At 37.1% G+C, this 21362-nt stretch overlaps 1 protein-coding gene across 1 annotated transcript in view; it reads right to left on the bottom strand.

Annotated features, from left to right (window-relative positions):
* LOC113037884 (afadin-like) overlaps positions 1 to 19914 on the bottom strand; it is a 129524-nt gene extending 109610 nt beyond the window's left edge. Inside the window, 2 exon segments of the mRNA XM_026195214.1 lie at positions 19543 to 19733; positions 19832 to 19914. Of these exon segments, the coding sequence (XP_026050999.1) occupies positions 19543 to 19644 (102 nt within the window). The 5' untranslated portion in view covers positions 19645 to 19733; positions 19832 to 19914.
* Positions 19915 to 21362: the final 1448 nt, after the last annotated feature.

The raw sequence follows: 21362 nt of genomic DNA, 5'->3' as shown, positions 1-21362 counted from the left end.
CTAACAATGGAATCCATTAGCACCTGGATGTCAAATTTATCTACAAACCAAACTACTGCAAGCTCAGCATTGTAGTTCTCCTATCCTGGTGAAAGCAGTATTGACAGAGTACATCAGGTGAGTTTGATGGCAATCATCTCACATCCACGCTCTAATTGCAAACTGCCTCTTAGACATCCAGAACAGTCCAATAGTGTGCTAATTTGAAGTGCTGGGATGAAAACAACGCAATAGCCTGGTAAAACATTAATCCACCTACATAGAGAAGAAAAATAAACCCATCAAGGTGATCACAACAGCCCAAAAAGTTGTAGTTTAACCACCAGCTATGAAAGACTCCTCTCAGAGCTGTAGTGTTGGGTTAATGATCATCAGAGACAATGCCAAACTGGAGCTGCTCAAAAATAACTACAGAAACATTTCAGTTTAAATGATCATTTAGAAAGAAAACTTTACCTTCTTGACCTACAGCATCAAAAATGCCACTTTTAAACATGAAATCTATTAAATTAACACAAAACTGTTGAATAACCAGTAACTGTTATTTACACAAGCAACAGATTTCTGTTTTCTACACAGAACCACGATCACTAGCATTCCTAAACCACCACAAAATGCTGTTAAAAAATTCTCTCATGCAATTGTCTCCATAAATAAAGACATGCTAAACCATTAGCAAAAAACAAGAACAAAGTTTAAGCTAAAAAATAATAGGCATACCTAGACTTTTGACTATTAATCTGATTTTGCTCTGCATGTAGACACCTTTACCAATGTCCTGGCAGGTTCAACACATGCGTTTGGGCATTAACACTAAATAGATTACATGATAAAAAACATTTTATATCTTATACAAGTCTCTCTCTATTTTTTTTTTTAGGTTGTAAAGTTATAGAACAAGCTGGTTTTCAATAGTTATTTTTCAACAACAGTCCATCTTTGCTCAAGAAAAAGTTAACCCAAGCTTTTCACTTCACAAGACGTTAATTGATGGAACAGGGTCATGTGGTTTACTTGTGAATTATTGCGATGTTTTTAATCAACGGTTAGGAATCTCATTCTAACAGCACCCAATACATCTTGGATGGCCTGAGGGAGGATAAATTTAAGCAAAATTTCATTTTTGGGTAAACTATTCTTTTAAAAATATAAGCCAAAATAATAATAATAATATAATAATAATAATCATCATCATCATCATCTACTATAATAATCTACCGGCAATAAACCTACCGTATAAGATGTAGCCTACATGAAATGTGAAATGAATCGATAGTTGGTCAATGTCCTGATTTTTACGTTTCTTAAAAGTTAACATTTATAAAAACTTAGTCCCTTAGTCATATACATATAATCTATACCAGCAAGGAAACAAGTCCAAACCGGCTGGATCATAACACACTCTACATTCATATGCCTTAAATAGAACAGGTGATAGAAAAAAAAAAGCTCTGACGACCAAACTGATAAGCAAAGCTGTGAGAAAAGATAGATTTAAAACCAAGAGAAGATGATGAATCATGGAATTATGTTCGCTCTCCACCTCCCTGGTTAATAACGGGGTGAGGCTGAGTTCATTTGTTAATCATCTGCACAAATGCACAAAGCAATGAGACGACTCGGCCGGGTCAGCCTGCGGGTCAGGATATGAGCGGCGTACAGGAACAACATCAAGGTCTCTCTCTCTCTCCAAGTAGTATTTGCTTTCCCTAGAGCAATATGGTGAGGTCCTAGCCAGAAGGTGCATTTGTGTGAATCACTGTGGATTGAGATGCCAGGACTCCTGCCTGAAGGTCATTAAAATGAAGCTTTTCACTTATATTTTATATGTGCACAAGAACAAAAGTATCAAGTCAATGAACGAGACTTACGCAAAACCAAAAGTAACAAACTTTGAAGTAACAATAAACATTTTTCTGTACCTCTATATAGTGAGGTATAATATATAATAAAGTGAAAAACAACATTACTAACTACACTGAACAGTTATTGTTAAATATCGTAATATTTCTAATATGGAGCACCAGAGTTTTTTGCTGCTGCCAGGCCACAAGCTCTGAATCAATGCATCAGGAGCCGCAGGGACGTGTTCTTGCTGTCATCCCTGTAACCCAGGTCAACTAATGACTCCTTAATTCAGCACTTCCTGCATGACAAGCCAAAGTGCTCAGCAGGACGAGAGAGGGGAAAAAAATAGTGAAAGGATATACTGAAGGAATGAGAGGCTGTTCTTCACTGGCGAGACTCGACTATGAAAAAGACATTAATGGACTTTTGCAAGGTTTTTGTGCTGATATATTGCAGCTTATTTGCTGAAATAACATGTACGTCACCAGAGGTTTAGCTGAGGCAGATGCTCTGTAGAACTGAGCCAGACCGAGGCAAGATGGAGACCACAAGGGCCCGAGCTTGCGAAGGAGAGGACGTGTCTGCAGACTGCAGTGGGTCAGCTCTGGGGATGAAAGGAGCATGCTTCTGCTGACAAAAAACAGCCATGAATCCCCCCAAAAGTTGGGGTTAGCTTAGGGCATTTGCTGACAGAAAAATAGGTGTAGGACTGGGGTGTATAAAAAAAAAAAAAAAAAAAAAAAAAAAAAAAACAGGTTGACTTTTTCCTGAAACAACAAAATACACAACAGTCAGATTTATAAATAAATGAAAATTGTCAGCAGTTCCTTTTTAGGGAATCAAAAACAAAATCAAAGCTAGAAACTTCATATCTGAAAAATACCTCAAAGAATTGGAATCAGAATTCAAATCAAACCGAATCATTGAATCAAACTGACAATCTGTGAATGGAAATCAAATAGTATAGAAGGTGTACTTAAATTCATCTAAATACCTTTAAAACGTATTAATTTTCACTACAATCTGTTGCAACAAGTCAAACAGAAGCCAAAAGCGACCAACAGAATGGTTTGTTGTGGTCATGGCTGATCGGCGAAATCTTGAATGAGATGGTTGAACCAATTTAGACACGATAAGACTCTCAATCTATTTAAGGGTCTTATCTTAAAGTGGTGCTGATCTCCTGCTGGGCCTGCAGTTCTGATGAAATTCCAGTTATCACTTAAAGATTAGCATAACATCTGCCACCTCTCTCTCAGAGAGCTCTGCTATCAGTTAACCGAGACAGTTTGTGAACTACACGAACCAGAAGTTCTCTCTGTAACAGCTTGGATTTCTGCGGTCTAATAAAGCAGAGATAAATCTGTCAGACCCCGAGACTTTTCCAACCACGCCTCTCAACAGAGCCAGATTTACAGGTCTCCGGATCTCCTCATAACCAAAAAACATCTTCTCGGACATGATGACAACGTCTAGTCCTACTTCACGAGGTTCATCCGGGGCAGACGTGGTTGACTGCCCTAGACAGCTGGTGTGGTCCATCTGATGGACCACAGTGGACTTTTAAAAGAACATAAACACATATATGAAGTCTCCACATGGTTCGGCAGCAAAAAAAGGAGAGCTCTGCCCTTCTTCCTTCAACATCCTGACAAATGAAGCACAGCTCTGACAGATATTCACAAGGGGGAAGAGCCAGCCCATTTGCTGAGAGACCATTAACCACAGCAGCTTGTAATGCCATTAGCTCAGTGTGCTTTGTTAAACAGACAGACATCCTCGTCCAGGTCATATAAGACGGATTCACAAGCTGTGTTGGACCGCTGCCCCTGAGATGATTTTGGCAAAAACTGCAAAAAGACAGACAACAGTTTCAAGCTGAGTACTTAAGATATCAACATAATGATTCCCAGATATTATCAAACATCACTACCACAGTGCAAAACTGAATGCCTTTACCCAAAATCTCTTATTTCATAAAATAAACAGTATACATCAAAATTGTTATTTAAACAAAACAAAAAAATTACCTTCAAATGTGAGAAAATTTATAAAATACTATTAAAAAATAACAGATGGTTCTGACTTGTGTTTTTCCAAATGTCATGCACAAAAAAAATGAAACAAATGAAACTGGTTCAATTTTAATTGTATGCTGATTTTAAGAACCTATCAAGATACTTGGTTAAAATCACAGTGACTGACAATGGAAATGTCAGGTAGTTACGCAGAAAGCCCAACACTACTTGACCTGACAGGTGTCTCTAGAGCAAAAATGTCAACAATTATTAAACTGTTTTAAAGAAACGCTTTTGAGACACTTGTCTTAAACCTGATGACAGCGTTTCCAATAAAGAGCCTGTTTCACATCAGTGTCCGTAATGAATTCCAGATGCAAGCTGTCATCTCTCATGGACTCATGTCCTTCGTCTCACACCCGCCCCTCTGATTATTGAAGGCGTTAGTGCTCAGCAGGAGTAGCACAGCGGAACCAAAGCATCTTTCTAAGTAAATATTTGATGATGGTGATCATTGCATGACTACGTACTGACTGACAACTGTGTAAAATTATATCAGAAACTTCCTGTAAACACACAAACCACAACCTTTTAATAACACATGCATCACCAGAAAGCACAGAACAGGACACAATTTGAATATCTTACTCCTTGTTTTAAAATATACATGTAGAGGTGTGCAATATGATGATTTTTTAATCATGGATGATAAAAATTTCTCCACAATCTGCTTTTGAAGAAATATCACAGTATCATGCTACAGCGCCACATTCATTCACATCAGTGATAACTCAGCGGTACAGTTACTCTCACAGGACACTGCACTTACTCGCAGTTACAAAAGTACATTATTTGTGTGCGTTTTAAAGCCTTGCCAGTTAAACATTTAATTCAAGTTTATTCATGTCACGAAGCATGCACGCACCTAAAAACCCTGTCAAACATTCCTGATTAAGTTACTGGATTAAGTTATCTTTTGTACTAATATGGTCAAAACACACAAGGTTTACATATAGACTCAGTTGGTTATGTCTAAAATTAGGGATGCACGATAATATCGGCACAACATCGGTATCGGCCGATAAAAGCTTAAAATGACCATTATCGGTATCGGCCGATATGAATATTTCTGCCGATGAGCCAAACCGATATTCTCCAAGTGAAATAATTGACCTGTTTTTCAGATGTGAATGTCTGTCTACATTTGTAAAATAATACATTTATGGTAGAATCAGTACAGAAGAGATACATGGATTTCTCTTCAGTAAAATTAAAGTTTAAATATATCAGTATATATTTGTAAATATATCAGTATATATTTGTATATATATCGATATCGGTATCGGCATCGGCCAAAATTATTTAGAAAATATCGGCATATCGAATATCGGCCAAAATCCAATATCGTGCATCCCTATCTAAAATGAAAGTAAATAGTTAAAGGGACCGTATTAAACATGCTTCCGACTGTCATTAAAGGGATAGTTGACCATAAAATAACATTTCTGTCATTATTTACTCACATGTTGTCCCAAACCTGTATTAATTCTTTCTTGTGCTAAACACGAAAGATATTTTGAAAATGTAGGTAACCAAACATTTGCTGGTCCACATTGAATTTGATAGTAGAGTATTGAATAACCTAAATTGTGGACCAGCAACTGTTTGGTTTTCCATGTTCTTCAAAATACCATTTATGTTCAACAGAAGACAGAAACTCATTCAGGTTTAAAACAAATTTTGACTGAGCGAATGATGGTAAAAAAATGTAATACTTTATTTTTGGGTGAATTATTCTTTTAAATGTTAATAAAACCAAAAAATCACTCAATAGGCTTGAATGAAAAACTTTAAGAACTTGAAAGGCTTTGTCTTTATAATATAGAAATTTGTTTGGCTGTAATGCTATTGCAAAATAGAAAAACCAACATGACAAGAATTGTGATAAAATCGTGAATCATGATATGATATTTTTGCCATATTATCCACCCCTATATACATGCATCTGTCATTCAATAACACAATGTCCGCCCTTTAATTTTCAGTCTGCATTGGTGAAGTAATTACCATATGTAATTGAGCGGGTAGGCATTATTTATCACCTCAACAACTGCAGTGTCACAAATCAAAGATGACCAATACTTAACCGCGATGACAGGTGCAATAATAAATGGGAAGACCAAGGTTAGGCCATGACAGTACAGTAGCAGCATTGTAACCGGAGCGATCACGAGGGTGCCGCACCATTTACGGTCTCCTGAGCTGGAGTAATTTACACCAGTCCTGAAATCTTCCCACAAGGCCACTGAGCCTGATGAAAACTGCCCCTTCAGCTCAAACTGGCAGTAAATTGAGGGGAGGAAATAGTTCCGGGCAGTTAAATAAAATCCAGCAGTTAAGTGGCAGAAGATTTAAATGCCCGACCGATCACAGAATGGGAGTTTTTCCCCCCTTGACACTTGCGATTCAGACATGAGTCATGAGAGGGAACAAGCATCCCTCCCATAAAATCCTGTTGAAGACATACCATAGCATTATGGCTGAAAAAATTAAAAACACCAACCTGTGGTGTGACAGGACAAGGGATAATCAGACAAGAAAATTACACAGTCCAGAATACAGTCAACGTGAAATCATGGGTGTTACGTCACGTAAACACAGCCATAAAACAAGGTGTAGCTGTCTAGGTGGTTCTTGTAAAGGTCACATATAAATCTATTTCAATGTCTTTTTAAATCAAAATATCATCTAGAAATAAACTACATGTAATCATATGAACAACCAGTCAGTACGTCAATCTAATTAAAGGTTCAGAAGCTTTAAATACACAAAACTTGCTTTGTTTTGAGACAGAAATCACTTTAAAGTAAAGATAACTTGCAGTTCAGTAAATGAGTCAGATTCAGTGACTGCTTTGGTGGATTCAATGAGTTAATTCAGTCAAGGACTCATCAGAATGATTCCAGTTTGACTCTTTTTAAAGATTCATTAAAAGATAAAATTGTAATCCTCAGCAATAGAGATTTTAACCAACCCTTAAAGATTATGTGGCGCTGAAGACTTAGCATCATCAGCTTTGCATCACAGGAATAGAAGATACTTTAAGTTACACTCAAATGGAAATGCGTTATCTTAAACTATAATATTGCACAGCTGTTTTACTTTATTTTTGATCCATGAATGCATTAAAGATTTAATTAAGAAACTCGAATATGAATGTTTTAACTAATAGTGATAGCAATGCAAGCCTTAGCAAGCACTAAAACGCATTTAGATGTCCCACCGAAATTCACCCCCAAATACCAACTAGAGAGGCCTGTGCCAAAGAATGGTGGTGCACAGAGAGAATAGCTGGGCCTGACAGAAACCAGTGATTGTTTTTCACAAGACACCATTCAGCTCTGTCTAACAGTCTAAGCAAGTGACAGCCAACTGGGACAAACACTCTCTATCCTAACTGTATAGACAACCAGGCACAAAACGTGCTTTCTAAACCGAGCTTCACTGGTGGAATACATCACAGTCTCAGGGTGGTAAAAAAATAAAGGCTGTTCTTCTGAACTTTCTGTTCCTCAAAGAATCCTATAGAATTCTACCACTGTTTTTAACACTGATAAGAATAAGAAGTGCTACCAAATCAGCATATTCGAATTATATCAAAAGGATTGTGTGACACTGAAGACTCAAGTTATGATGCTGAATATTCAGAAAATTCAATTTCAAAATATATTAAAAAAAGAAAACGGTCATTTTAAATTGTAATAATATTTCACAATATTACAGCTAAATAAAAGGTATTTTTAATTCAAATAAATGCATATTGTGAAAGCATAAGACTTATTAGTCAGAAATTTTTTACAAGAGTGCATGTGTCATCAACTTGTTCAACTTGTGACAAACACACACACACACACACCAAGGCCTCTAAATTATGTAACAGCACAGAGTCCAATTACATCTGCTTTGAGCAGACTTGTACATTAATGGGAAAACTAACAATTTATTTAATTATTAATCATTAGTCATTAGATAAATGATTAGTTTTCCCATCCCCTCAAATTCATATTTTCATTCCGAAGCCTTGTTTAAGCAACATTAACACGCAGTACGAGACTAAACAGTGAACTTTGCAAAGAGGTGTAACTCTAGCTGCGTTTAAAACTTTCATTATTTCACACACTGGCACGATGAGCTACTCGTACAGTAAATGGACATGATGACTAGAGAGGGGAATTGAACCCACACACCGAGGGTGTGCCTGCCGTTCACTTTAAATAGTTTATAAACAAACACCACTCTTCATAAATGCATGTCAACAGCAAAACCGATCTGACACCTCCTTCCCTGCTTGTCCGTGGAAGCCAGACTTCTCATCCCATATGGAAGTGATTTTTTCAAGCAGGATTTCCCCCAAGTTTCACGCCAAGTGCTACGCCACCCATCAGAACCAGACAGCGTACAGAGGCCCATTAGATACCGAGCCGTCCGAAAGCCAATCACATCGCCACACCTACGGCTACCACCACCCACCAACCAGTCCGCAAAACCACCCAGACGGCCCACAAACCTCGTCTGTCCCTGCATCTGTCGCCCGAGACAGCACCCACATCATGCTTTTAACATCCATACGTGTGATTTCAGATTGGGCAGAGCAGGTTTCATAAACAGAAACAGATGAAGTGAAGACATCTGTGCAGGGAGGAGCTGCCTTTCATGTCAAAAGACGTACTATGGGGCCGAAATCCCTGTCTAGTTCAATAAACATCTGAGGGGCGGTGTTGTGCTTGGAAACTCTCTCCTGCAGAGGTCATCTCACATACATGCATTGTCTACTTGTTACAATATTATTGCTCTCTGTAGGTAATGTCCCAACCACCCCCACGGGGCCCTAGTGGGGTGGAGAGCTACAACGGAAAGGCCCGGACAACTGCCAAAGAAAGCACTTTCTCCGCTCAGGTACAGTCGTTACAATGCTGAGAAAAAGACATGCAAATTCAGGCTGGATTAAGACTTAAAAAAAAATGTAATGGACTAAAACACAAGATTGTTTATAGTAGGGCTGCATGATATAACATTTCAGCATCGATATCATGATGTGCACATCCAAAAAAGTAACAGCGCAAGATGTGCAAGGTTTAGAATACTGATCATTATATTTATTTATCCTTATTTTCCTTGATATGTCACGCTGCCCCACGCAGCAAAAGTCAGAGACTGTCTACACTGGACACGACAAAGCAACCATTGCAAATCTGTTTTTTGAACTTCGCGTCAGCACGTCATAAAAAAAAAAGTGGGATTCACTGTTGGGTATGTTGATCCGTACCACATTCAGTGTAGACAGTGCTGAGCCGTCTAATGTATTTTGTCATGTCGCGCAACGCCACTCGCTCTGTGAGAGCCACATAAAGGTAAACAATTGAGAAATATAATGGATAGTATATTGGTTCACAGCAGTTTAATATTCCCGAGGCTTTCTGGTTCACCCAAAATCACTTTTGTAGCATTTACACTTTTTATTTATTTTTATTTTATTCAATGAAGAATATGCAGCGTTATTTTACATTTAACTATTCAATTTCAGTTCCTGGATACGGTTAAGACTTACCTGAAAAATATAAAGCACTGTTTATTTAATTTCTTTTATTTCATACATGTTTGTCATTGGTTTATTTTCTATGCTGATTTAATTGCCTACAAAATCACCCCGATTAAGGCTAGGCAAATAATCAAATGCGATTTTCATGCATATCTCGTCAATAAAGTCGGTTCTGTGATTAGTAGTAAATCTCCAGCACGTAAATGCTGCTCCATCTGACAGCACATGCTAGAGATTTACTACTTATCACAGAACTGGCTTTACTGATGAGATGTACATGAAAATTGCATTTGATTTTTTTTTTTTTTATGGCAATATTGCAGAAAAAAAAATATCACAATGTGAGTTTTTTCCAATATCATGCAGCCCTAGTTTATTGGCCTTATGGTGGTCTCCATACACTATATACATATATTAAACCACTCTAAACATCCACAATGTTATGAAACCATGACAGTTAAAACAAAAGGAGGGCAACAAATTATTTTTCTTGCTACTTGTTATTGCTAATTGTTATTGCTAAGTTTTTACACTTTTTTAAAATGTTACAAGTTAACACACTTAAATTACTAAATAAAAAAAAAAAGTCAAAAGGATTTCATTAAAATGAAAAACATGTTCTTTAGTCTTAAGTTTAGAAATCCAAACAACATTTCAGCATTTGCTACGACCTGAGCTGCTCTGAGATAATGAAAACACAGGATCATGATCTGCTCATGTGTAACACAAAGTTACACAGAACATGCATTTAATTCAGTAGCAGCCATATCAACGATGGTTTTATTTCGAATAATAGTCCAGGCCTACAAAAAAATGTTCACTGGAAACACAAAATGTTTTTCTCACTGAGATCCTGAAAGCATTTAAAAGCCAAATGAGGCTATTTGGGAAACAGAACATCCTCTCGGAGTGCTTTGGTTCTTCTGGGCTAGTCTGAACCATCAGTCATTAGGCGTTTCCTGGGCTGTGATTTAGCAGAGCACTTTCAGACAGCGAGTAGCTGATAGGGCCGTCCCTGTTCTCTGTCCCATGAGAGCAGGAGGCCTTTCTGCTGTGGTTGAACTCTCATTCCAGTGTTATCTTAAGGCCCGCACACACACTCACAGGATGGCTGTGCTTATCTCCTCTGTCCAACACAAACAGAGAGCTGACGCTGTGGTCATTTTCCCTCAACCCTTCTCAGCAGCAGAGCTGGGCACCCATAATTCAGCAGAGATTACAAGTGCTGAGGTCTAAGCATGTTTTTTTTTCTCATATGCATGGCCACACTAAATCGGTAGAGGTTTTTCTGCACTCATTCTGAGAAAAATCCTGTAGAATGCCATGAAAGGAATTTAAATATGATAAAGTAATTAAACATAACACTATGGTCTTATTCTTAGCTAAAAGTATTCTCAAAATAGGCACTATATTTACAATTTATTACATAAAAAACAAACATGTATTTATTATACAATTTATTACATATTTAATAAAATTATACAAACAAATACTAGACAAAATAGTGAGTAGGGCCTATATATCATTAAATACATCCATCTGCTGCTGAATGAGGCTGTAGAATCAGCTATGAGATTTGCACAAAGAATATTTTCAATGCAACATGGATTACAACAACAGTGATATCACCCAGTACAATACGGCCTGATTGAGCTTTATTTCACTATTTTGCACTCAAAACAGCGCTAATGTAATGGTGCAGCCACTATGCTGTACCATGAACCTTTCGACAAGCTGTAATGATGTCATAGCCACACATTCTATGATGCAACATTCCTCAGTCCAACCAAATGTAAAGTTCTATTGTGCTGAACTATGGACAGGAACACTACAACTCACAGTTTCCAAGATAATATACATTCACAATCATATGGGGAGCGTGAACGAACCCACACAATGGATAGTGAATGCACACCCAGTTTCGACAGAGTGAGGATGTTTAAACCTAATGAGTCTGACCACACAGAAAATAAAACAGGCCCTGAGTGTCACTGAACGAACTGAAAGCGTGGAACATTCCAGAACAATGAAAAGGGGCCAATGTGTGCCTCAAACATGGAATTTCCACTTGCTTAGTTTTCCTTTATTATGTGAAAAAAAAAGGTTTATTCCCATCGACCTACTTATATGACATTATAACTAATCTCTCCAACATTAATTTTTACTTTAATTATATTTGGATTAAATTTTAATCGGTATAAAAATCTCTCCATCAAGGACATGACAGCACAGTGAGCACACAATATTACAAAACCATATACTGAAATATAGCTTATGGTCACTCAAAGAAAATTATGGTATTTGAATCATTGAATATAAGAAAAAATATCTAATTTTTAAATATTTATACAAATTTTAGCTTCATTTTATGAAACTAAAATGTTTTGTATACAATATCATCATACTTTTTATACTAGATAGTATTATTTTTACACTAAAAAGGGTTTTTACATAAGCAAATTTTTATTTATAAAAGTGAAGGAAAAATATAGTTACATGATATTACCAATACACTACTGTGCCATGGCACCACCAAAGTACTTTCTGTAACTGTTCTGTAACAAAAACAGGCCTCAAGAATGATCCAGAGCACTTGGACAAGACGTTCCAGTATGCTCGCCAACTGAAAGAGAGAGTTTCTCACTCATGGGAGGACACACGCATAGTGTAACAACAAATGATACATTCCAGACTGTGCAACACGCCGCAAAATATTTGACTAAGCTTTGAGGAACATTTGCACTTTAGAAATAGACTTTAAGAGGGTGTGATAGGTCAGATTTCTTACCACTAAGCACTCAAAACAATACCATCAGAGTGTCCCTCACATGATTTGAGAAATATTCTGCAAACAAAAATCTGATATTAGATGCTCAAATTAAGCGCAAGTATATTCATGGAGTCAGGGGAATAGAAACAGAATTAACTCTAATAAACACACACAAAAAAACTCCTGTGTGTTTTTGTAAATTAATGAGAAAGCACGTTGGAAAGAACAGCGCTAACAGATAAGTCAGCGGCTCTGAAAAGCCGTCTGATCCTGTGAGGTCACCTGTGTATGACTACACACACAAGGACAACGGGACTGCGCACAAAGGGTGTTTGTTGGAGGGAACGATGGCCAATCAGGTCAGCCCTGGAGCAGCCACTGACTGACCATCGGGGCCTCCCGGGAGATTAATAGAGACTGACAGGCCAAGACTAGGGTTGGGATCAGACCTCCCATTCACAGGACATCCATCGAATCTAACGACAGCCATTCAGCACCATGACAATAAGGCGTTTGTGTGCACAGACTGCAGAACCACCTCACAAAAACAACAGGATCAAAGTCACTGAGAGGATGAAGGAAATCTAGGTGCCTTGATCTTCGAATATGTGGTTGGGTGATGCATTTTATGCCTCGATGCAACAAATGCCATAAAAAAAAAAACATCTACTTGGTAGTCCATTTTATATCCAAAAGACAAAAAAAGTTCAAGTCTTTGGCTACATCCACATGAAACTACCACACTAAAAATGGAGAAGAAGACTTGGACTATTCGCAAAAACCTTGTGCACGGTATACAAACAAACATGGATGGAACAATACATTTATTAATCAGTGTTAACGTTAGTTAAAAAAAAGACAACCGTTCAGTGTTTGTTCATGTGTTTGTTGCTGTTATGTGACGTAGCGGTGTCTGACCAGGGCCGAGGCATGGGCAGATGACATAACTTCAGAAAATATTTAAACGTGATTACTGTCAGTAATCATTTATTAATCAAATATCAAACCAGCTGCATAGAATTGACATCAAATGTGATCCTTTGTTGACAGCCTCTCATGCTGAACTTGCACAACAGGGCTGATGAGCTGTTTTCTGCCTCTAGCTGGGAAATGAAATCCTTTCCTGCAGAAGGGAGGGTGAAGCACATGTATGTGTGAGTGGAATGTAGTCACAGTACGAGGAGGAAAAGCATGAGAGTGGAATACAATGATTCCGACAGGAACCCCACCCTCCGCACCACGTGAGGCCACTTGTTATGATTCGAGATGCAGCCTTTGCACAGGAGCTCAGTCAACGGCTGCAGGTTGAGAGGAAAACACCAGCCGCAGTCTCAGCAAAACCTGAACATCTGCGTCACTGTCGTTTCTGCAGGAAATCACAGAGATCCATAAACCCTGATTTCTTCATAAAAAGATTTTGAATAATAAATGAAAGCCAAATGACTCTGGAACAGATCAGAACTCCAAGAAGATTTAGGCAATTGTTAAATGATGATATTTTAAAGACCTTGTGAAATCAAAATCTTGTAGCTTTTAGTCCATGTCTCTTCTCTTTGAGCATATTCGACATGCTAGTGAACACCTAAAAGTTGGCAAAATTAAGGATTAATTCAGCCAAATAGAACAAAACATTAAGAACACATAGCATAAAGGCCATTGGAAATTTGAAACAAAAACGCTTTGCCCCGCTTTTCCTGCTTTAACAGGAAACACATCAACACTGTGCCTGAACCATTTCATGGGAGTTTTTAAATTGATGGAGAACATTTAAGACAACAATAAAAAGCACAGGTATTCTCAATGAACCCAAAAGCGCATTATAAACTTTAAAATTACTGGATTTTTAAATTACTGCTAAAGGAAACCTCGTGAGTTTTGTAAAAATGCCACTACAGTGCAAACTGCAGTACATTCCCCAAAAAGAGAAGGAAATGCAGGCTCAGACTGTGCACATATAAAGGCACCAAAATCACCATGGAGATGATTTCCCAGAGAGCCACACGCTGTTGAGGTGACAAGCCTCATAATGTCTAACACAACATTTTTAGACCCATAAAATGTTGCATTTTCTTAGCTTGTGCACCTCATTAAACACAAAAACCTGACTCTCTGATGCCCTGAGAAATCAGAATTAATGTTCATATAATGCAGTATGTGATTATAATCCACCAGAAAACACTGTGTACTAATGCAGTGCTTGTTCTGCAAAGAGGTCACGCAGTATAAAATGACACAAGATGATGGTTTGTACACAAGAACACTAATGCTTTCAAACGCTACATAGCAAAAAAAAACCCAACAACAACAAAAAAACCATATGTAAACATGCAGAGACACTATCAATGACATAATATCAGATCTAAAGTAGTGTTGTCACAACAACTTCAATAAGATACCAGACTAAATTATCGGAATACTACTACTTAACTGATACCACGACAAAAACTAAAAAGAACAAAGTAACTGAATAATAAATCACCCACATGGAAATTATATTTGGTTATTTTGTTTAATGAATTTAAAAAAAAAAATTCTCACTTGACTAGCGCTAGATGATTATCATTGACCTCAAAGTGCCCCATCAAACTCAAATTATGAAAAAGTTAATGTGTAACAAAACAAAACTAACACTTCACAATAACATTATATGAATAATCTTGTACTAATACCTAAATTAAATATAACTTTTATATGAACTAATGAGGAGTTAAGGCATGAAGCAATCAAGAACTGACCTTAACCACAACATGAGTCATATGAATTAATGTGTGAATAACGACTGACTACACGTTCCTTAGTTAATGCATTAATTAACACTTTGGGGTCAGTTTTCACATTTATTATTTATTTGATCTTTGTTGTTAAAGGGGTCATATGACAATGCTAAAAATAACATTATGTTGTGTATTTGGTGTAATGCATTGTATTTATTTAACATTTACCATTCAAAAAAAACACATTATTGTCCACATATCGTACGTTATTGTTTGTCCTCTCTGCATCACCTTTCTAAAATGCATTGATTTTTACAAATCTGATCGTTCTGAAAAGTGAGGTGTGTTCTGACTGGCCAGATATCCAGTGAGTTGTGACTGGTTGAATACCTCAAGCATGTTACATTAAAGTTATCATTTACTTGCATTTCATATAGGGTTTACATTTTAATTTTAAAATATATATATATATATATATATATATATATATAAATATGACATGCAGTTGCATCAAACAATGGTGTAAACATCATTCAATGTAAATTGTGATAATCGTGATTAATAATTGCAATTACAATTTTGTACAGTACAATAATTGTGCAGCCCAAACTGTAAGTACATATAAATATAGTACTTTAAAATAAAGTGAAACTGAATCTCTCTTTGGGTTTGAGACTTTAACCTTTGCATCTTTACTTTATGGATCTTATATATGCACGAACAGCTTGTAACACTCCAATGACAAAGGAAAACTTGAAATCGCATCATATGACCCCTTTTATAATAAGAGCACAGATCCAAGTAACAAACAATCAAACCATGCAACACTACCATTAACAAGTGCAAATGACCACTACACATTGAGTTAAATTGTTTGCTTCAACCATGAGAAAGCAAAAGAGAAATCCTGCACACTCAAATATTTTCCCATGTCCCAAGTGACACTGAACTGTCACCTGCTGGGAACAGGCCAATCAGGTTAAGCAAAGATACTACCATGGGAAAACCTGATTTGATTACTATTTCACGTCACCTTTATCTTGTGCTATGCATTCTTAGTAAAAACTGCAGGCTTACTCTCTGAAGGTATACACTTTGGGACACTTTTCCAGTTTTTAAGCACAAAAAAGACAACAGTTAAACCTTCCAGTAAAGCCTTTCTGCAGCTCAAACAGTAGAGCATGGTGCTACTAACAATTCCCAAGTCATTGGTTCGATTGCCAGCTGATGAACAACGCAAGTCACTTTGGATAAAAGCATCTGCCAAATGCATAAATGTACACTGATTATTATGTTTAACTGCCTAATAATCACATGTAGAATATTTCATCATTTTCTGCTTTCAGATGCACTTATAACTAAATTATTCACCACTTACCACTAACATAACCTGCATTTGTAACAAATTATGAATGTTACCAGTTTTATTAGTATTTTACATAAACTTTTATTTTAATGATGCCTAAAATTAAAAGTGTTCTGGAATCAGAAACCCAGAAGCACAATCTAGTGCATCACAATTATATCTAAACATAGTGTGAAACCTAATATTAAAAAACAAAAGCATAAATATACATTTAAAATGTCAGCCAAACCAATTATAGATTTATCCCTAGCAACAAGACCACTTCACAATCTTTTCTATGTCCTTTCAGCCTTGCAAACTCTTGCCAAAGTAGACTTCAGAGAGTCAGTCTTAGCCAGTGTGAGACTCATGGGAATGGAATCACAAGACGTCACCAGGGTGGGGACAGTCAGGCCCATGAAACTGTTTTTGGTGGACAAGATAAAGATGCATATGATTTTCTTAACAACACAGATTTGATTGATGAAAAGCTTGGTTTTTGCATTTCAGAATCAAATTCATTTCAACACACTAATAAGTTCAAACAATTGCCTGATGCACCCTGCTCAAGTAATCTTATGAAATATCGATTTTTAAGACGTTATCTTGTATCTTTGTAATAACTGTACAAAAAGCAATGTTTCATTCTCATTTAATCACTTAATATGTGCTTTATCAGAAGTGAATTACAATGTGTAACTTTGCAAGCAATTTATCCCAAACAGAGAGAGCTAAAGGCAGCATGTCGACTTCATGAGGACTATACACACATATTCTAACATGAAAAGTTGTGTAAAACAGGAAGAAGCCACATTGCAGATACAGCATGCAAAACAATCCCTACTTCAATCCCAGAAACCCAAGCTGATAAATTATGCATGCAATAAATTACTAAGCTAGTTAAACACACTTGCTTATTTATTTAATGTATAACAAGGCACTTTTTATATCTGCCCTGGATCTCCAAATATGATCTGTAAACACACTGCAATCCCCAATGACTGTGATATTAAAGCTGACAATGAAAGCGCAGCATGAGACCGTGTATGCACTACTTCACAGGATAGAGCTACAAAACTGATCTTTACATATAAACTGATCGAAATTCCCGACCAAATACAGGCAATAACAATCCTTCTCTTTAAATCTTAGAATATCCATATGGACAAGCTTACATGTTAGCATTACAAAATGCATCTTTTTATGAACACATCTAGCCATTGCTAATTTAAAGGAATAGTACACTGGAAGAAGCAATATTATAGATAGAGGACTCATTAGCTCAAAGTTAAAAACATCTTAAGATGAATTATGTTTTACTACAAACATACACTTTTTCACTTCACCAGATGTAATTTGATGAATTGGAGAGTTGTGGATTATTGTGACGTTTTTATCAGCTGTTTGGAGTCTCATTCTGACAGCACCCATTGACTGCAGAGGATCCAGTGGGTGAGCAAGTGATGTAATGTTAAATTGAATGTATCTTTACTCATTAGATGGCTTGAGGATTTGAAAATTTGCTGAGAATTTGCTATTTTGGGCAAATTATTCTTTTAATATATATTATGGCGTTATAACCGACAGACTCATAATCAGTCTTTAAATGGCTGGTCAACTGATATACTGGTCAACTGATATACTCCATCATTTGTGTCTCCAAATATAAAGCACCCTTCAATGCCATTACACCACTGTGCATTCAACAGTAAATAGTAGCGGTTCACAGGTAAAGTAAAACCTACTAATAATTTAATGGATTGTTTACATTAATGACTCCTTACATAATAACGATTCATTCTCAAGTGAGAAATACAAAGCATTTTAGACAGCCCAAGTCACAGCCAAAACATTACAATCTAATGACTACAATAAAAATCTAAAATCAATTCTGCACACTGGTTATTAGAAGAAGAATAAAAATCAGTAATGGATGTATGTATATATATATATATATATATATATATATTCATGCATAAGTGATATTATATATATATATATATATATATATATATATATATATATATATGTATGTATGTATGTATGTATGTATTTATAATATCAGTAGATTTCTAGTTATTATACACTGAATGTGCCAGTGAATAAAATGTGACAATAGAAGCAGGCTTGCAAATCTGTTGGAGGACGAGACGATTACGTCATCATCTGCTCTACAACACTGCTGCTGATCTTAGGAGTTTGTGCTCTTAAAGCGGGATCTCATTGAAGTTATGTTAATGCATTGTCCACTTCTTCCTAATTACCCTCTACAGACCAAAACAAACCTAATCTAGGCTTTTATTGTGTCGCATCAGCAGGTGCCCCAGAGGCTCAATATCACTTATGCATGAATTATTAAGGGCCAAGGAATATTCTCAGAGTCTATGGGGTTTCCGGTAAATCAGCAGGGAAGACCCCCGACTTGATGCTTTACCCCCAGCCCCCTTCATTCAATGCATTCATGCACTGCCCGTCTAAAAACACTAATTCCCGACCAAATCTGGCGTGCAATCCAATGCATCTGCTAATACCAAAGCATATGCATGCAACACCAATGCGCGTTAAACACCCCATTTATCCCGCTATTGTTAGCTAGATGTATCTAAAACATGCTTTGCAAAAAATAGCAAAATAATGCACTGCGGACTGACAACATGCATGACGCTTGCGATTTAAATATCTGAAAACGTACACAGTGCAAATAAACGCACAGCCACCGGTGCATTTCAGGTTAACGTTACATCACTTATATGACCAGTTTCTGTTGACCTTTAATTGGCATCCTAACCTAACAAACCATGTTTATTACATTCATCTCTAAAATCATCCAGCACTATTATGCAGCTGGTCAGATCTAATCTGACAGCTTTGCATGCAGCTCTGTGCTACAAAAAGCAGGCACCGATTTTAGCCCTGTAAATGACCGGATGGTGCATGGTAAGAAACGTTAAAAAGAATTGTTTCGAACAGCAACAGGGGCTCAGACAAAAGTGTCCGCATTTTTTTTTTTCATCCTAAACTATTTATGCTCCAACATAGCCGTATCCCCATTAACTGGCTCTGAATGCATTAGATAAGTCACAACAAATCTACCGTCGTGATTTAGCCGTTCCAGAGCCACTTGTACGTTACAAAAAGAGAATCTATGACAGATCATGCCCACGTTTCTTTACTATGGTAAACTCGCGTGCTGGGGGGAATGAAGCTCGCGGCGCGGCCTGCGCTCGCTAGCGGCTCCGCGGACTCACCTCGGTCGGTTGACTGATCTCGAACAGGTCGAGCCGGTTGGCGTTCCAGTGGTTGATGATGTCGGCGAGTTTCCGCCGCTCCTCCTCTCGGCTCCCCGACATTCTCAAATCCCGACTAAATCTAGAAACAATCCGCCTTTCTCCTCGCTGGTTCGGTTTTATCCAGTCAAACGGGCTTCTTATCCCACGACCTGAAATAAAAGTAAATCTGTTACACCCCGAATCTGGGCTTTCAAATGCGGTTTCTGTGGTGAGCGTCGCTCTTTCCCGCAGTCGCCGGTTAACGCACCTTCGCTCTATTGTCGACCGCTTGTACTGTTTCCGCGTTCCCGTATCTGGTTTGCCTTATCGCTCTCCGTGCACGCTCCCTGTGGCAAAGCGGTGCGCGCGCCCCCTATACTCCAGACGAAATTCACGAGGGACGCTGACGGGAACGCGTACGGGAACAAATGTTTTATTAAATATAAGATTTATACATCATCTGAAAACTGAATAAATAAGCTTTCCTTTGTGTATGGTTTGTTAGGACAATATATGGCCGAGTTACAACTGCCTAGGCCTTTTTGAATATCTGAGGGTGCAAAAAAATCAAAATACTGAGAAAATCCCCTTTAAAGATGTCCAAATTAAGTTCCCTGCAATGCATATTACTAATCAAAAATTAAGTTTTGATATATTTACAGTAGAAAATTTACAAAATATCTTCATGGAACATGATCTTTACTTAATATCCTAATGATTTTTGGTATCAAAAAAAAAAATCGATCATTTAGACCCATGCAATGTGTCGTTGGCTATTGCTACAAACAAAACCGTGTGACTTATGACTGGTTTTGTGGTCCAGGGTCTCAAAAAAATGAAAGAAATATATCATGCCAGACATTTGCTGCTCCATTTAAGATACTTTTGTGTACACGTATGTCGGTCTATAAAATTAGGCTATATATTATTATTATTTTTTATTGATGCAATAAAAGATTTCAAAATGTGATTTATTTGGCAGCCAGTAAGAGAGCACTGACCAGTTGCAGATATAATATTTATTTTCAACAATTCAATAATAAGAAGTTAATTGTGGTATATATTATATTGTATTAATTTAGCAAAATTGTGTAAAAGAAAATATTACCTATAAAGCCACAGAAGAACTGTTGTGCATCTCCTAACAAGCAGCACTGCAGATCGTTCTGTATGACATCAAGTACCGCCAGAGCCATGATGTCAAAGAAGTCTTGCTGTTTTGTTTTTGTGTTAAAGTGTTGCTGTTGTAAAGTTATACAGCTTCCGTGGTGTTGCTGGGTTTTAAATAAGGTTTGAATTTTTGTTTTATCTTAGTCTGTATTTACAGCAATTTCACTGTCCATTCAGTTCAAATGTGGATGAATAGCTACACATCGATGTATGCACACACTGTCAGAGCTGTGTGAGATCACTACCATTCTGCTTTTTTGAGGGTGGGTAGGGGTGTTACTTTTTTTGTCACCACCTTTTTTTTTCATTTCTGTAGTTTTTTAAATTCTAAAAGCTCTTTACTCCACAGATACTACAAGCTAGTCACTGTATTTGGCAAAATGTATTAATTTGCTTCAGAGGCATAAGGTATTGCAAATATTACATATAGCATGAATATAACACAGTTAAAAAAAAGTTTAACTGTTTAAGTTTGTCATAATAAGCCCCATTAACTTAAGTAAAAATCCGTCAACCTTTACTTGTAATGGAGTAATATTTGACCAGCAGTGTCTATACTTTCACTAAAGTAATAGAGTTGTGTTATTTGTGCACTTCTGCATACATACACATACATAGGCCTACAGCTG

This window comes from Carassius auratus, chromosome 20, assembly GCF_003368295.1.
Source record: "Carassius auratus strain Wakin chromosome 20, ASM336829v1, whole genome shotgun sequence".
In the NCBI taxonomy this organism is placed as follows: Eukaryota; Metazoa; Chordata; class Actinopteri; order Cypriniformes; family Cyprinidae; genus Carassius; species Carassius auratus.
Note: the sequence above shows the minus strand (reverse complement) of the source record. Positions and strands in the feature narration are given on the sequence as shown.